The sequence below is a fragment of the Sorex araneus genome, chromosome 4 (genome assembly GCF_027595985.1).
Source record: "Sorex araneus isolate mSorAra2 chromosome 4, mSorAra2.pri, whole genome shotgun sequence".
NCBI lineage: Eukaryota > Metazoa > Chordata > Mammalia > Eulipotyphla > Soricidae > Sorex > Sorex araneus.
Window position 1 is genome coordinate 32622604 of NC_073305.1, and position 18691 is coordinate 32641294.

Below are 18691 nucleotides of genomic sequence, written 5' to 3' on the forward strand. Positions count from 1 at the left end.
AAAACCTTCTTATTGTTATCTAATTCAGAAACCATTTTTGAAGCAGTTTTACTTGACCACCACCCATTTCCTATTGTGACAAATGATTCAATTCTTAGCCTCTACAACCATCTTTTCGATTTTGGAGCATTTATGACTCACTACCCAGGTTAAATGTGTAAAGCCATTACATAAATTAACATTTAAAAAAAATTGTACAACCTGAAAATAACCAAATTCTAACAAAACTACTCTCTCTTTACAAAAGAAAAAATGAAATCCCTACCTCTTCCCAAAACTCTTTTAAATATCTCCTGAAAATTAAATACTCTAAAGAAAACACAAAATTCACCTATGTTCTGATAGGAAATACAGACAGTTATCTTGAACATTTTCAAAAAGACAGCACATTCTCCTATGTGTTGCAACGGCCTCCCCAGATCTGCAACCATGCTGCAGTCATGAATAAACATAATCCTCTGTCGTTCTGAGTACGTGTGGCCAGAGCAAGGGCATGATCCATGCACATCAGATTTGAAATGGATTTACGTTACCTCCAACCTTAGGGCCACCTGCTGAACCAGGCTTCCTTGCACTGTTGACAGGATTTCCGGATGTTTTAGGTGCAGGAACCTTGAAGGCTGAAGCAGCTGATGATGGCCTATTTCCATCCACTGATTCTTCATCATCAAAGCTTTTATCTGAATAAAATGTTAGAAAGACACATTTTTAAGAGAATTAAGCTTTGTCTCATTTTCCATAAAATAATAAAAAAAAATCAAACAAAGCTACACATAAAGCTTTGTGAAATATAAAATTATAACATTAAGCTCCTTTGAATAAGAATCTACACACTGGCTGACCGTACATATAAAATAACCCTGTGTAACCTAAAATAAGATTGCAATGTTCTATTTCCTATCTATATACATTAAGTTAAAATATAAAATCAAACATATGAACTTAAAGAATAGTAAAAAGCATTTTCTTTTTTGCTACTCCTATGAGCATTTTCTGCCAGCTCCTCCCATAGTGCATCTTCTAGCACACCCTGTCTTATTCCTTATACCCAGCTTCTGCAACTTACAATCACAGATCCGTTTGCAAATCAGTCGCCTCATTCCTCTGAGAGCTCTTAATTCCCCTCACCCTAGGATGCTCCCAGTAGTTCACATGGCCAAATACAGTAGATTCTATACTAATCAAAGATTCTATCAAAAATAGACAGAAACAACCACAGAACCACCACTGAGGTTTGTGCCGGCATTTTTCTTTCTCTTCCCTGCCCTAGGTGCTGTAACAGCCAATCAGCTACAAGGTGACATCATCTTATGGCAGCTACTGCCAGATGAAAGGTAAAAATTCTCCATCTATTTGAACAGTTTTAAATGCAGCTGCAATTCTTATTCTATATTAAATTTTCAAAGGCATTTAATACTAAAGGTTAATAGACCAAATTGACTTTACTTGATTCACATAAAATTATACAAATAGCACATACAATTTCATGCAGTATTCATTCAGCTATGGTGCTTATTATTGCATCAGTAAGACATGGAATATCAGAGTGCTCATTACTGAGCATAATTAACTCTGTAATCTTACAATTTGCTGTTTATTTAGGCCATAGAAACCAGATTGCACAATTTTATCAACAATTCTAATATGAACAATTCAAACTATTCTACAAAACTCCTTCCAGAACATCTGTAAATCACCACACAGGTACCATCTCCTTATGTAAAATGAAAACACCTCCCTCCCCACCTGCCCTCCTCCCCCCGCCGCTCATTATCACAAGATGCATGCATTTCACTCATCTGAGAAGATGGTTTTCTCTAGGACCCTGCACAAACCAACCAGGGCAAACAAGATGGGCGAGGCAGAAAAGCAGCTTTATCACAGGCTTTAGATCAATATAACAGTCTTTTCATTTCAACCTGTGTCCTTTACCTCTGCTAATACCCAAATCGATGACAATGATACCTTACATGAGAATATTTCAAGTCCAATTATCAAACAAATTTCAAATATACCAAGTGTTAATTAAGACTATTTTATGTATTGGCAAAAATTTTTTAGACATCATAATGTAAAAGCATATTCAATTTCAGCTAGTATTTTACTTAAATAGCAAAACTTGTAGGAAAAAAAATCTAGTTAAAAGATACTTTCAGGGGCTGGAGCGATAGCACAGCGGGTAGGGTGTTTGCCTTGCACACAGCCGACCCGGTTCTATTCCCAGCATCCCATATGGTCCCCTGAGCACTATCAGGAGTAATTCTTGAGTGCATGAGCCAGGAGTAACCCCTGTGCATCGCCAGGTGTGACCCAAAAAGCAAAAAAACCAAAAAACCAAAAAACAACCTTTCATCACAATATCATTAAGAAGCCATGTTGGAGGGGCTGGAGCAATAGCACAGAGGGGAGGGCGTTTGCCTTGCACATGGCCGACCCGGGTTCGATTCCCAGCATCCCATATGGTCCCCTGAGCACCGCCAGGGGTAATTCCTGAGCACAGAGCCAGGAATAACCCCTGTGCATCGCCGGGTGTGACTCAAAAAGCAAAAAAAAGAAGCCATGTTGGAGAAATTAAAATCTATGTGCTTCACACACTACTCAACAGAAGAGATCGTATAGGAGGTAAGGCAAGATAGTACAGGGGATAAGGTGCTTTTGCCTTGCATATGGCCATCCTCTGTTTTATCCCAGGTATCACCTATGACCCCAAGCACCGCTAGGAGTGACTTCTGAGCACAAAACTAGGAGCAGTCATTGGGCACTGCTAGGCGTGGCTCAAAACATGCTTTCTTCTCCCCATATATATACCAAACTCACTTATGTTAAAAATACCAATATAGCTCCAAATTAAATTTCTTTTGATACCACCACTTCAAAGGTAAGAGACACAGAGTGGGCGCACAAACCAACATATATTCCTATATATGCAAGAACTTGAAAAAGCTAACTAACCTTAATGTCTTACAGCATCATCTGATTTTCACTTTTGAACTTTATAAAAAAGGAATCACAAAATATGTATTCTACTAACTAGCATCTTTTCATTCAATATGTTAAAAAAAACTCATTGTCATTGCCTATAGTTTTCTAAGTAATATACAATCAATGATGGGCATTTGAGTTGTTGCCAGTTTGAGATTACAAAATAGTACTGTTGGACTGGAGTTATAGTACAGCGGGTAGGGCGTTTGCCTTGCAGGCGGCCGACCCAGGTTTGATCCCAAGCATTCTATATGGTCCTCTGAACACCACCAGGAGAAATTCCTGAGTGCAGAGCCAGGAATAACCCCTGTGCATCGCCAAAAGGCACCCCCCCAAAAAACAAACAAACAAACAAACAAAAAAGTAGTACTGTCAAGCACTACTTTTAAAAGTTTCAAATTCTTAACATTATTATGGAAATAGTAAACAGTTCTTTATTTTTACTTAAATCAAAGATATATTGTGACCTCTAAGTCAGTGGTCACAATTTTTTATTAAATCAGGTTCCCAGACCAGCATTTGAGCAGTATTTGCCAAGTGTTAGAACTGCAGATTCTTGGGGCCCAATCCACACCCAATGAGTTAGAAAATATGGAGACTACGACATATGAATATTAACAAGTCCTCCTTGAAGCACAATCAAAGTGTAGAACCATGACCTTACGTCAGGAATTGGTGAGCATGTTTCTCCTATGGGAGCGTCATGCAGTCAGTATATTAGGTATACATACAGCACAGCCTGTGGGTCTATTCAGTTATGCCAAAGTAGTGATACATAATATGCAAACAAATGGGTGTAGCTGCTTCAGTCAAATTTTAGTTGCAGAAAACAGTCAAACAGACTGGCTGGATCTGGCCTGTAAGTTAAGAGTTTGCCCACGTCTGATCCAGGGCACCCACTAAAATAAGAGTAAATGTGCACAGAACTAATGGAAGAAAAATAAAATTAAAAATAGCATCTGATTAATTAGAAAGCATAAAAATAAAAAGATTAAAGTGAGCAAACACCAGGGACAGAGGGCAGCAGAGATGGCTCTGAGGCTGCAGCACCGGGAGCCCAGAATTTGCTCTCCAGGCACTCAGATCCTGAGCCCGGTTCACTCTTCCCGCCCCTGGGCCTGAGCCATGTGCTGTCTAACCGGGTGGCAGAGTACTGCTGGCAGTGACCCCTGAGCACTGCTAGGAAACATTCCCCAAGCCTAACCAAAAAAGCCACCTTTGAGTAAAGTCAAAATAAAAAATGTGACAAAACAAATTCAAATATGTAACTACCTTAAATGCAAACAAAATAACTGTTCCAAGTAAAAGGCCAACATTAAAAAAGATTTTTCTTTTTGGCCTTTGGGGCCAAACTCGGCAGTGCTCAGGGACCATTCCTGGCAGTGACTAAGACTGAACCAAGGTCAGCTACATGCAATGCAAGTGCTTTAGCCCCTAGACTATCTCTCTGGCCCCCAAACACTTAACTTTTTAAAGGTCACTTAAATGACCTTCATATATGAGTCACATAAAAGTAAACTGACGAACACAGACCATGGCAAACACCAATAGAAAGAAACTTGGAGTAACTTTACTAACTTTAAACAAAACAGCTTTAAAAAGCATTATTATAGACTTATACAGCGAGTAGGGTGTTTGCCTTGCACTCGGCCGACCTGGGTTCAATTTCTCTGTCTCTCTGGGAGAGCCTGGCTAGCTACCAAGAGTATCTTGCCCGCATGGCAGAGCTGGCAAGCTACCCGATGCATACTCGATATGCCAAAAACAGTAACAACAAGTCTCACAATGGAGACGTTACTGGTGCCCGCTTGAGCAAATCGATGAACAATGGACAACAGTGCTACATTATAGACCTAAATAAAGATTAAGCATATAAATGAACAGGATAAAAAATCAGAATCCTAAATACAAAGGGATCAAGCTTCAGATACATAAAGCGAAACATGAAAAATTAAAAGGAAAAATAAACTAATCTAAAACACAGGTAGAGGGGGCCAGAGCAATAGTATAACAGGTAGGGCAGTTTGCTTTGAACGCAGCCAGCCCGGGTTTGATCCCCCGTATCCCATATGGTCCTCCAAGCACCGCCAGGAGTAATTCCTGAATGCAGAGCCAGGATTAACCCCTGAGCATTGCTGGGTGTGACCCAAAAATAAAAATAAAATAAAATAAAATAAAATAAAATAAAATAAAATAAAATAAAACACTGGTAGAAGTAAATCTTAACTCACTGCCAGTATAAGGGTCTTGGTTTTTTTTTTTTTTGCCATAACTGAAATTTTTCATAAAAGCAATTGATCATTACAAGCTCTTAGCATAAAAGGTTCTATAATTTGGGGGCTGGAGCGATAGCACAGCAGATAGGGTGTTTGCCTTGCACACAGCTGACCCAGGTTCGATTCCCAGTATCCCATATGGTCCCCTGAGCACCGCCAGGAGTGATTCCTGAGCGCAGAGCCAGGAATAACCCCTGTGCATCGCCGGGTGTGACCCAAAAAGAAAAAAAATAAAAAATAAAAAATAAATAAATTTTTTAAAAAAGAAAAAGAAAAGAAATTAGGAAATAAAATTAAAAAAAAAATCCCCTCTGGTTATTGCTCAAAATCCTCCTATGACTTCATAAAAGGGCTGACCAGGACTCTTTGGGGCTGGAGCAATAGCACAGCGGGTAGGGTGTTTGCCTTGCACGCAGCCAACCCGGGTTCGATTCCCAGCACCCCATATGATCCCCCGAGCACTGCCAGGAGTAATTCCTGAGTGCAACGCCAGGAGTAAGCCCTGTGCATTGCCAGGTGTAACCAAAAAAAAAAAAACAAAAAACAAAAACGATATGAAGACCTGAGGTACCGTATGTCTCTCTCTAACCTCACTCTGACTCATTCTCCGACTTGCTTCCCAATCTAGTTCCTCTCTCTAACCTCACTCTCTGACTCATTCTCCGACTTGCTCTCCAATCTAGTTCTTGATGGGACTCATTATTAGGGCCTCAGCACTTCTCTCTGCTGAGAAGACTCTTCCACGCCACAGCACAGGGGTTAAGACATATGCTTCCATGCGGCCATACCCCAGCACCACATGGTCCCGAGCACCGATGGACACCTCCAAGGATTGCTTGGGTGGCCTGGGCAACCAATTTTGGCATAAAAGGCCCTTAGAGCACTACATCCTTGGGTCTCACATCGAAGCTCTGACCCAGCTGCCCAAGAATCACCAGGAGGGAGGGCCCCCCAGGCCTCCAGAGGCCTGCTTGGAAGGCTAAAAACATCAAATAAATACATCAAGCCTTTTCTCTCCAAGCTCACAGTGTTCACTCATCAGCTGCAGGCGGTTTTTTTTTTTAACTATTTTTTCTAGGGAGGAAGGGGTTGGGACCCCCCCCCCCACACACACACACTTTCTTAGTGTGGCTGCCTCTGGATACTAATATTGTAATGCCCCTTCCTCTCCCCATAACCTGATACTTCTGGTCTACCCCAACCTCCCTAGCAACTAAATGTCCCTATAATTTGATTTTTGTTATTCATGGTCTGTTGCCTCCCCCCCTCCCATGAAATGTATTATCAGGGTGAGCACTTCTGCCTATTTTGTACATAGCCAGAATGATACATTCCGCAGCAATGAGACTTGCTAGAGATCTTTAGTAAAAGCATCACTAAGCTGTTTGAAACAGAACTCCCAAAGCAAACAACTTTAAATACTGGATAAAATAAAGAGTTCAAAGAAAATTCTTAAAAACAATAAATAGCTCATAAAATTGTAAAAAAAAAAATCCCACAAAAAATAAAACCAGTACATTTGAACTTCAAAGGCCTCGAGGAACAAAGGAAACAGAACTCAATAACCACAGAAGCCAAGTCTATGGGTCTGGGGAGATAGCTTAAAGGGCTGAACTGCATGCTTTTCACGGAGGAGACCTGGGTTTGATCCCAGCACCAAAGAGAACCCACTCCTCCCTCCCCCCGCCAGTACCACCAGGAGTGGAGTGACAAAGAAGCAGTCTCATATGAGACCCTTCCCATCATCAGTTGGTATACAATGCCTGCCTACATGCATCAACTATATCTCAAGGTTAAAGTGAGCTGTCAGAGGGTCTTACCTTCCTACATTCTTTCTTACATTACTAACCTAAGGAAGAGCAATGAAATAGTAAATCAAGTGGTATGTTCTGGTACCCAACCAGACAGCACATTCAGTAAGCTCACTCTAGCAGTATTCCCAAAAGCCAATCAAAGTGAATGCAAAAATTTCCTGAAAGTCTTTGGTTTCAAATTATGTAAATTTTCCACGGGTCTTTTTAATTGAAGTGGAAGTGGGGGTGGGTACTGAGCCATACCCTGCCATGCTTGGGGGCTACCCCTGACACGAGGGGTGCTCCCTGCAGTACTCGAGGGACCAGGTTGTACTGGGAATCAAACCTAGAGCCCACACATGCTCTCTGTGAGACATCTTCCTGACATCGAGAAGCTTTTTGGTTCATTTGCTGTGTTGCTTTTTTTTTTTTTTAATTTCATTGAATCACTGTAAGATAGTTACAAGCTTTCATGTTTTCGCTTACAATCACATAATGATCAAGCACCCATCCCTCCACCAGTGCACATTCCCCACCACCAATATCCATGGTACACCCCTCCTTTCCCATCCTCCCCCTGCCTCCATGGCAGATAATATTCCCCATACTCTCTCTCTACTTTGGGGCATTATGGCTTGCAACACAGACACTGAGAGGTCATCATGTTTGGTCCAGTATCTACTTTCAGCTTTTTGGTTTTGACCTAATAGAAAACAAGATACCATGAGGAAGAATAAGTAGAAAGAGACAACAGTAAGAGGCCCACTTCAACTCCTAGAATTATCGAGCACAGACTGAAAAAAAAAAAAAGTCCGCATTTGGACATTTTATGCTCTGTATTTGGAATATACGTGTGTGTGAGAGAGAGAAAGAGAGAGAGAGACAGAGAAAGAGGAATTATATATATATATGTATATATATGTGTGTGTGTGTCTATATATACACAGAGAGAGTAATAGGTTTCTTAAAACAACTAACTTTTAGAAATAAAAATACATAATAAAAAAAATCAGGAGAGCTTAATGTCTCCAGGGTGAGACGAAACAATCTTCATACACTTTCCTCTAAGGAAAAATTTTTGGGGATCATTTTTAACGGATTATTCACAACAAGCAATACAAAACAAACTATGTAGGATCTGTCTTTGGGGCATGCTTGGGTGGTGGTGGGAAAATTCAAAATTATGGTGGTGGGAACGTGTAACGGTGGTAGGATTGGTGTTAGAAAACAGCGTAATAAATTATTGTGAACTCTACAAAAAATTTAAAAAACCAAACTAAAAAATCATGTACGATACATATATACATATACATATAAAATATCTATGAATAAGTGAAAAAGGACAAAATACAGAAACAACCTTTATATAAGATTATGACTGTTGTTACTTTCTCCAATGCTCAAAAAGTCAAAAGCCAACAGTGACTGCAGAAACTGAACAAGATGAACATACTTATAAGTACTACAGGATCAGGTTGGGGAGACTGGACAGGTAAACTTGCATGCAGTTTACCCTCGCTCAATCCCTGGTACCACATATCCCCTGAGCACTGACAGTGAACACTCCTGTGCACAAAGCTAGAAATAGGCCATTAAGAACTTCTGGGTGAACCCTCCCCACACTCCCTGGGCAAGAAAAGAGGCATTAAGGAATATAAAGTATTAACAGGAGCAGGGTGTAGAGACCATATTATGGGGGTAAACAGTAAGAAGGTGTGGAGAGATAGTACAGCATGCAGGGCACTTGCTTTGCACACCGCTAACCGGTTCAATCTGTGGCACCACATACAGGTCCCTTGGGTCCCACCAGGAGCAAACCATAAGTGTAGTCAGGTTTGTCATCCCTCCTACCCCCCCCACCAAAAAAAAAAAACTGATAAGAAAAAGAAGAGGAGAATGAGAGTAATAAAAAGATATGCTGGACAAAGAAGAGAAGGAAGAGGGTTACAAAGATGATGGAAGTTGGAAGACAGAAATGAGAACATGAGAGGTGAAAAAGATGAAAACAGGAAGAACTAGAGAAGAATGGAGGAGGTAGAGATAAGAGAAGGGAGTGGAGGTAATGACAGGTGGGGCACAGGCAGGAAAAAGAATCCCAAGTAGAGTAAGTTTTTCTCTTTTGCTGCTTTGATACAGTATTTGCAAACTGTCCCCACCAAGTATTAGATACTAGACGCCCACATTCCATATCTGTATCCCTGAGAGTCAGCTAATTCTAAACATCTAGTTCTCGTTTTGTTCAGTCTTTTGAAAAACCAATTGGTGATAAGATTTCAACTTATGTAAACAGAAATTATGTAAAAATACAATATGAACTGACATATTCATTATATCCCACTCAAGGTTAATTTGAATATATTAAATTATAAAACACTAATGTGCTTGGTAACAAGATGCTATCCATAACCCAGCTAAAATTTTTATGATATATGACCATAAGTGCTTTTTAAATCTGACACATTTTGAATTATAAAATATAACTAGTCCCCAAGGTTTCATATACAGAATTATAAATTTATAACATGCCATGATTCTGGACTGGAGCGACAGCACAGCAGATTGGGCATTTGCCTTGCATGCGGCCGACCCGGGTTCGATTCCTCTGTCCCTCTCTTTTGGAAAATCCAGCAAGCTACTGAGAGTATCCCACCCATATGGCAGAGCCTGGTAAGCTACCTGTGGTGTATCCGATATGCCAAAAACAGTAACAAGTCTCACAATGGAGACATTACTGGTGCCCACTCGAGCAAATCGATGAACAATGGGACTACAGTGCTATAGTGCCATGACTGAATCCCTTTCCTTATTTTTTTTTCCTTCAAAGGAGAGCCAAATAGGGGCTCGAGCAATAGCACAGTGGGTAGGGCGTTTGCCTTGCACGCGGCTGACCCGGGTTCGATTCCCAGCATCCCATATGGTCCCTGAGCACCGCCAGGGGTAATTCCTGAGTGCAGAGCCAGAAGTAACCCTTGTGCATCGCCGGGTGTGACCCAAAGAGCAAAAAAAAAAAAAAAAAAAGGCAAAGGAGAGCCAAATATTTAAATAGATACTTCCATTTTAATAGGTATACATATTACAAAAGTTCTGCTTCTGAATTTATATAAAAGATTAAAAATTGACATCTTACAGAGCACATGGAAGAGTACGCCAAAACTTCATATTACTAATAGAAATCAGTTTAAGTGGATTTTCTTTGGTAAACCAACTAGTTCAGAAAGAGCCCACATCAACACATACATTCATCGATAAAATACAATGTTTCACATTAAGTTTAACATCTTATACAAAGTTCCTCTTTTCTCTTGAAACTATACACTTCCTTATTCTAATTAAAACAACAAGCAACAAGATCTTGGGTTTTTTAACTGTGTCACATTACCTAATGGCTCCTGTATTCTCAATCCTTTGATATCCTCTAGATGCTGACAACTCCAAATGTTTACCTCTAACCTAAAACCTTCTCTGAATTTCAGACCTACATATTCAACCCTCGATTCCTCCGCCCCTCTCAGAGAGCTCGGCAAGCTACCGAGAGTATCACGCCCGCAAGGCAGAGCCTGGCAAGCTACCCATGGCATACTGGATATGCCAAAAACAGTAACAATTAAGTCTCACAATGAGAGACATTACTGGTGCCCACTTGAACAAATCAATGAGCAATGGGATCACAGTGACAGTGACATATTCAACCACATATTAAACATCTCACCTATAGATGCTCCAGAGGCATCTCTAATTTGGCAAAGGTAACCTAACATGAACTCCATCTCCAAATGTGTTCTTCCTGTTTCCTCACCCCAGTAAATGACATCACCATTTACCTATTCAGCTGTACAAGTGCAAAACACAGGAACCCCCATTCCAACCAAGTACTCCTCTGTGTGATAGTACAGTGGGTAGGGTGCTTGTCTTTTTTTTTTTTTTTGCTTTTATGGGTCACACCTGGCGATGCACAGGGGTTACTCCTCCTGGCTCTGCACTCAGGAATTACTCCTGGTGGTAACTATATGGGATGCTGGGAATTGAACCCCAGCCAGTCGCGTGCAAGGCCCTACCCACTGTGCTACTGCTCCAGGCCCTAGGGTGCTTGTCTTACATGCAGTTAACCTGGGTTCCATCCCATATGGTTCCCATGTACCACTAGGAGTAATTCCTGAGTGCAGAATCAGGAGTAACTCCTGAGTACTGCCAGGCATGGCCCAAAAAGAAAACAAGCAAACAAAACAAACAAAAACCCAAGAATTCCTCTGCCCTTCATGGATCATTTCCCATTGGTTGTATAAAATTCCAAGTTAAATTTCAAATTCACCCGTTTTTGCTATACCTCTGACCTTACTACTAAAGACAAGACCTGTACCACTTCTGTTCACACTACTACACCTTCCGTAACTGTCTTTCCTTGACCTTCTCAACCACAAAAGTAGACAAGGTCAGTAATTAGGATTAATTCAATAACCGTTAAGGGACAGACTGGCAGGAAACTTGAAAATGGATGGATTAGGCTGAAAACATCTGAACCTACTATTCAGTATTAGTATTTATATGCATATACATATATATAAAGAACCTACTGTATATATACATACTAGTTATATATATATACTGTGGATATAAACACTATATGTGTGTATATATGGGTGTGTATATATATATATAATATATATAAACAACTAAGGCCACACCCCATCTCAGGGATTCCTCTGTGTACAGGGATCACTCCTGACAGTGCATGGGGACCATATACACTGTGCCAGGTATTGAAATGGGGACGGCCGCATGCCACATGCAATACAAGCACCCTCCCGCTGTATTATCTCTCCAGCCCCAAAATATCTTTCTAAAGAGACATTTCATTTTCTTGTATATATGTGTTTGAGTAGTGCACACACACATGTTAACACACACAGTCATAATTCAGATTCAGGAGGAGACAGGGAGACAGGGATAATTTCCTGCAGCCTGATGATGGGGGGGGTTGTTATTACAATATTCTCTACTGAGGCGTATGTTTGAAACTTTCTTTTAAAATTATAATTGGAATTATTGTACTTTCCTGCTTAAAACCCTGCAACAAAACCCCAATAAAGTGATAAGCAACATAAGAGCAAAAAGAATGAGGCAAAGCAGTGAATATGTGAATAGGTACCTCGATAGCAATAAATTCTTGCATGATGCATATGAAAAAGGGTAGAAGGCTTTTTGAAGAATAACACTGTATCAAAGCTGCAACTTGAAATTCTCAATGCTAGCTGAAAAAGGCAGAGAGAACTGATCGACCTTGTAGAATGATAGAGAAGTGTATGTTTCTAACAAGCAGGTATAGACATGACTAACAAGGATCAATTCTGTTATCTATGGAATCATTTCATTATTAAAGTCTTCCCACCTCAACTCAGAACTCAATACCTACCACAGAAGTGTGTGAACACACATACTTGTGTACAGTCATAAAAACAGACCACCTGAAAAGGAGAAAGCAAATTCTTGGAACTATTTAAACTGTTTACTGAAACTGAAATTTAGTAGATGGCTTGGATGAGAAAATTAAGGAAACCTCACAGAATGATGAGCTGAACAAAAAGATGGAAAACTTGGGATAAAATATACGTAACAGGCAGAGGTGACCCAGCCTACACGGTTCAACATCTACCAACAATCCCATAAGGAAAAACCAAAGTTAAGGAACAGGTGAAGACAGGTAGAAGGGAGGGAAGCAGAGAGGAAAGAAGAAAGGAAGTGGATCAGATAAAGAGCTCAATGGGCTAGAGCACCTGCATTGTGTGCAGAAAACCTGAATTTGGTCTCCAGTACCACAGTTCCCAGAACAGGAGAGAGGGAAGGAGAGGGAAGGAGAGAAAGAAGGAAATTTCTTAGAGCTGAAGGAAACCATGGAGGGTGGGGCTGCAGCACAGCAGAGCAGGGATGGTGTTTGCCTTGCACGTGGCCAGTCTGAGTTCTATCCCAGGCACTCTGTATGGTCCCCCGAGCCCTGTCAGCAGTGATTCCTGAGTACAGAACTTGGAGAAAGCCCTGAGCATTGCTGGGTGTGGACCCCCCAAAATAAAAGAAACAAAAAGATAAAAGAAAAAAAAAAGGCAGTGCAGAGGTTAAAGTTGACTGGATTTCAAGCGCCTGGACCGGTCCTCCAAAACACCCATTGGGAGTGACCAGCACTGCTGGCCAAAAAAAGGTAACAAAGAAAAAATCACGATTTTTCAGAAAATAATGAAACAGTGAGAATTTAAAATATCCTCAATTTAGAGTAAAATAAAATTGTTCTGTAAAATTATGAGAAATATAAAATTCAGTTCACTAAACAAAACAATGGTGAATTTTAACATTCACATGAAGTGATATGGAATTAGCAGTGGGTAAATGTAAATTAACTATTTTATTTATTAATAAAGCCTATTTCATACAGTTTTAATGAGGCCAAGAAACTTGATATGATCTAAAATTTGATGTAGATATTAATTCAATTACTATTGTTGTTGCTGTTGTTATTAGTTCTGGAGCCGTATCTGGTGGTTCCCATAGCTCTTCTTGGCTCAGTGCTAAGGCCTCACTCCTGGTGGTGCTGGGGGTTGGGGGGCCCTGGGCAGTGCTGGGGACTGACTGGGACCTCCTGTGTGAGAAGCATGCACTCCAGTCAGCTGAGCTATCTCTCAGGTCCTAGTAATGATTCACTTACAGACATATTTGAAAACTTTTACCCTTTCCTTTGGACTGGAGGGATAGCACAGTGGGTCGAGTGTTTTGCCGTGCACGCAGCCAAGCCGGGTTCGATTCCTCCATCACTCTCGGAGAGCCGGGCAAACTACCAACAGTATCCCGCCCGCACAGCAGAGCCTGCCTGGCAAGCTACCAGGGGCATAGTCGATATCCCAAAAACAGTAACAAGTCTCACAATGGAGACGTTACTGGTGCCCGCTCGAGCAAATTGATGAACAACGGGACAACAGTGCTATAGTGCTAGCCTTTCTTTTAAAGGAGTCCTAAAATTAACTCCCTTCCTTCATAGAACAATGATGTTCAATAGTTCAAATCATTATTTGGTACTGTCACTGTCATCCCGTTGCTAATCGATTTGTTCGAGCGGGCACCAGTAACATCTCTCATTGAGAGACTTATTGTTACTGTTTTTGGCATATCCAATACACACGGGTAGCTTGCCAGGCTCTGCCGTGCGGGCTTGATACTCCTGGGCTCTCCGAGAGGGGCGGAGGAATTGAACTCGGGTCGGCCGCGTGAAAGGTGAACACCCAACCGCTGTGCTATCGCTCCAACAAAATCAAATAGCGGCATAGTCTGTAATAACCAATGATATCCCATAAGGAGAAACCAAACAAACAAGTGATGAGGATCATTATAATCAGGTTTAGAACCTTCACCTAGCCATTTTAGATAGTTACATTTTCATGATAAGCTACAAGTTGATCCTAACAGATGTCATCAACTACACTGTTATACACATACAAAGATAAGGTGTAGGGGTTGGAGCAATAGCACAGCGGGTGGGGCGATTGCCTTGCACACCCCTGAGCACTGCCAGGGGTGAATCCTGAGTGCAGAGCCAGGAGTAACTCCTGTGCATCGCTTGGTGTGACCCAAAAAGAAAAAAAAAAAAAGGTGTAAACCTTTTCTTGGAGATTAGGCTCAATAGCAACATCATGTTTGAGTATACGGTGTTTCTGGTCCCAGATCCTTGCATTTAGATGGATAAATTGGTCTGTGTGAAGGCCAAGATTCTCCATTTCAGTACTCACCACACATTGCCAGTATTGCTACTATATGTCCAAGCTTTTGCCTCCTGTAATTTACTTTTTTCTCCTTACACACCTTTCCTCCCACCACCTTCCCCCCTTACCATTGTTCCTAGAAAAGAACTTGCTCATTTGCAAATCAGTTAATGCACTGCATTCTTTCAGTGATCAGTATTACCCAATCGTAACATATCGCATGGAATATTCCAAAATATAGAAGAGGAGCAATCTAGTCAGTGTTCATCTTTTGCTGTAATTTTCCTTCTCCCAAAACTAATATAGCAATTGACATATAACATACAATGTTATTATCTGATATATTGGTTTTCTGATGTTATCTATCAAAAGGCTTATTCTAGAAAGTGAAGGTCACAGAGCAAAGTTTATATATATATGTATTTTAAAAGATTTGTGTTGGAATAATAATTTAGAAACAATCTATTTCTTTCCAGCCACTCTTCAGCAAAACAATAAAAGGCCAAATTCCTGCTGTGTGATTTTTGAGCCACACAATAATCCTACAGGTTTTCAACTCTGTTTGTCCTGACAGTACAAAGCCATCTCACTCTCATTTGACTGCCTAGGTCTTTTTGTTTGTTTGTTTGGCTTTGGCTTTTGGGCCACACCTGGTTGCGTTCAAGGCTTATTCCTAGCTCTGTGCTCAGGGATCACTCTACAGGGCTCAGGTGACCATACAGGGTGCCAGGGACTGAACCCAGGTCAGCCATGCGCAACTCAAGCACCCTACCTGCTGCACTATCATGACTGCTCGGTTTTATATTTGTAGATAAAGACAAAAATAATTAAGCTGAAAATCACCTGAAACTCAATTGAAAATCATGGTAAGGGCTTCATAAGAGTTTGCCTAGAAATGAAAGCAATAAAATCTTTCATGTGGCCTTAGAAAATAAGCCAATAACATACAGATAACAGACCAACCAGATTACATAGAGAGCAATTATAAATAAGGAACAAAGAAGTCAAATAACTAAAGTTAAGTATGCCAGAAGGCAATCCACAGAAAAAGAAATAGTAAAACATAGAAGGAGCCAGAGCAATAATACAGCGGGTAGGGTATTTGGCTTGTAGGTGGCTGACCCGGGCTCAATCCCCAGCATCCCATACGGTCCCCGGAGCTCTGCCAGGAGTAATTCCTGAGTGCAGAGCCAGGAGTAGCCCCTGTGCACTGCCAGTTGTGATCCAAAAAGAAAAAAAAAAAAAGAATGGTGATCAACCTTATTAGAAAGCAGGAATGCTTTAAAAAAGATTTTAAAAAGATACTTTTCAACCATCTGACAGGCAATTTTAAAAGACTAATAATAAGAACTAAAAAGACTGCAGGATAACAGGCACTATTGGTGGGAGTGTAAGTAATAAACAACCTTTTGGAGGAAACTGGCTATTCCTGAAACAAAACAAAATGGCTAAAATATTTAATTCAGAAATTCAACTCCTAAACTATTTTATGAAATATATGTATGCATGGCTGGAGCGACAGCTCAGCGGTAGGGCATTTGCCTTGCACACAGCCGACCTGGGTTCAATTCCTCTGTCCCTCTCAGAGAGCCCGGCAAGCTACCAAGAGTATCCCACCAACATGGCAAAGCCTGGCAAGCTACCCACAGCATATTCGATATGCCAAAAACAGCGACAACAAGTCTCACAAAGGAGATGTTACTGGTGCCTGCTCGAGCAAATTAATGAGCAACAGGATGACAGTGATACAGTGATATATATGCATAGCAATACATAAATACTTGTACAAAGGTGTTTACTTCAGAAAAAAATAAATGTACAATAAAACTATCTAAATGCCATAAAAGATGAAATAATTATGCTTCATCCATACTATGGAATACTATGCAACATTTCAAACAAATGAGATAATTAGCCATGATGAATGATAATTAAAATCTCTACACAATACTTAGTAAACAGCAAGTGCTAAAAGTATATTCAGAAAGATATCATTTATGCAAATACAATCAATCAAAAACCATTATGTTTTACACTTAGTATGCAAGTGAGGCATATTAAAAGGTACGAAAAAATTAACTCATACTAATAAAAATGCTCATTCTCTGATTAAACCTGGGTTAGGACTTAGAAAGGGTCATAAGGGGATTTTTGCTTTATATGTACTGTTTGAAATTTGAAAAGGAGATAATGTATATTCCGACTTTAATTCAAAATAAAAGACTAGGAAATGACATAGACTATAAACAGTGTAATCCATGTTATATATTGTCACATGACACCAGTGTAATGTATGTGAGAAAGAATGATATATAGAAGATATATGAAACTTTTGGAACTACACATCCCAAGATAACATATCACATACACACACACTTTTATTATGTAAACTTTCATTTTTTAAAAAGGTATTTCACTTTGATCATCATTATTGCTTTATTATTTTAAAAGACAAAAAATGAAATGTTTTAAAGAAGAGAATGGGCAAGAAAGTTATTTTCAGAGTTTTATAATTTTAATTTTTTATTTTAATTTTTTAAAAATTAACATGTTCCCAGTCTGAGGGGATTTATTAGTTACTAGAAAAAAATTAAAAAGTAAGTAAATGTACACTACAATCACCAAACTATCAATGTTTGGAAAAAAATTAAATCTAATAGGCCCAAATTAAATATAACATTTAGAGTTGCTTGTATAGTAAGGTTCAACACCCTGGCCCCCACCCCAAAAGAAACTTAGCAATGCTCTTTTAAGTACATGACCAAGTATTAATTTAATTAGTAGTTTCTGCCTTCAAATTCGTATTTTAAATAATGTTTTTATAAAGGCATATGAAAGTCACATTAATTCTTAGAACAAATCATACCTCGACACAAAATCAAATTTAATATGATTTTCATTAACATGTAGCTTAAAGGACTCGCCAACCAATATTATTGTTTTGTTAAGTTTCTATACTACTTCTCCAAGTCCCAAAGGAACAAACTCTTTCAGTTACTAAATGCTCAAAGGAAAGCCAAATTGTTGGGTCTCAAAGGTGTCCCTGAAGAACTCAGTGCAGGAACCACGGGAAAGAGCAGGAGCTGAGGGCGCATGAGCAGGACCCTGGTCTGATCCCCAGTATTCCATGCTAACCACCAGTATAACGAGACGTAGCCCTGGGGCCCCCCAATACTGCCAAGCGTTGAGCCCCAAGCACCAACAGAGCAGGACTGGCAGCTCCTGGCACCACAGGGCTTAAACAGCAGCACATTCTCAGGCCCTAGGACTGAACCTTCTGGTCTGATTGGCTGAGGGTCACCAGGAGCCCCCCTGAGCACTGCTTAGGAGCGCTCCCGCACCGTCCACCAAAAGAGGACCTAATGCTAAAACCTAATTCTTCATTTCTTCATTAGAAACTCTTAATTCTCCTTCACATATAACTCTGGTATTGATGCAGTTATAAAGCATACCGATAAACACCATAACAAAAGACTTAATACTGAAAACAAAGCTCAAGCAGTAAGCGTGACGAAAAATAATACCGAATGCACACTTGAGAACTCTAGACTTGGTTTTGGTTTCCACTCTGCGCCTGGGATCTGGGAATCTATGTCAGCAAGCCTCAGTTTCCCAGTACGTGAAATGGGAAAAGTACCAAAATATTCTGTGCACTACACTGTCAAGTATATCTGAGGAGTTAATGCAAAGTGCTTCTAAAAACTACAAAGCACTACTGGAGTGTTTTAAAAATCATCACGATAAAATACTTGAAAGATTAATTTCCAAACAAATTGTACAGAATTTATTTAGGATTTTTAAGAAAATCAGCCAGCAGGATCACTGCCAAATCACAGGATATTAATTAAAACAGTGTTCATGGCAAGCCATTTTGCTTCTTCATTACCACAGAATTCTACTT

At 40.1% G+C, this 18691-nt stretch overlaps 1 protein-coding gene across 25 annotated transcripts in view; it reads right to left on the reverse strand.

Moving 5' to 3' along the window:
* CLASP2 (cytoplasmic linker associated protein 2) overlaps positions 1–18691 on the reverse strand; it is a 158945-nt gene that overhangs the window by 98966 nt on the left and 41288 nt on the right. For 18 of the 25 annotated variants that reach the window (XM_055134088.1, XM_055134089.1, XM_055134085.1 and 15 more), the window contains one exon: positions 534–680. In XM_055134088.1, the coding sequence (XP_054990063.1) occupies positions 534–680 (147 nt within the window). Of the gene's footprint in view, positions 1–533; positions 681–1066; positions 1256–18691 lie in introns of those variants that run through there. The other 7 variants (XM_055134098.1, XM_055134097.1, XM_055134095.1 and 4 more) reach the window with 1 other exon arrangement.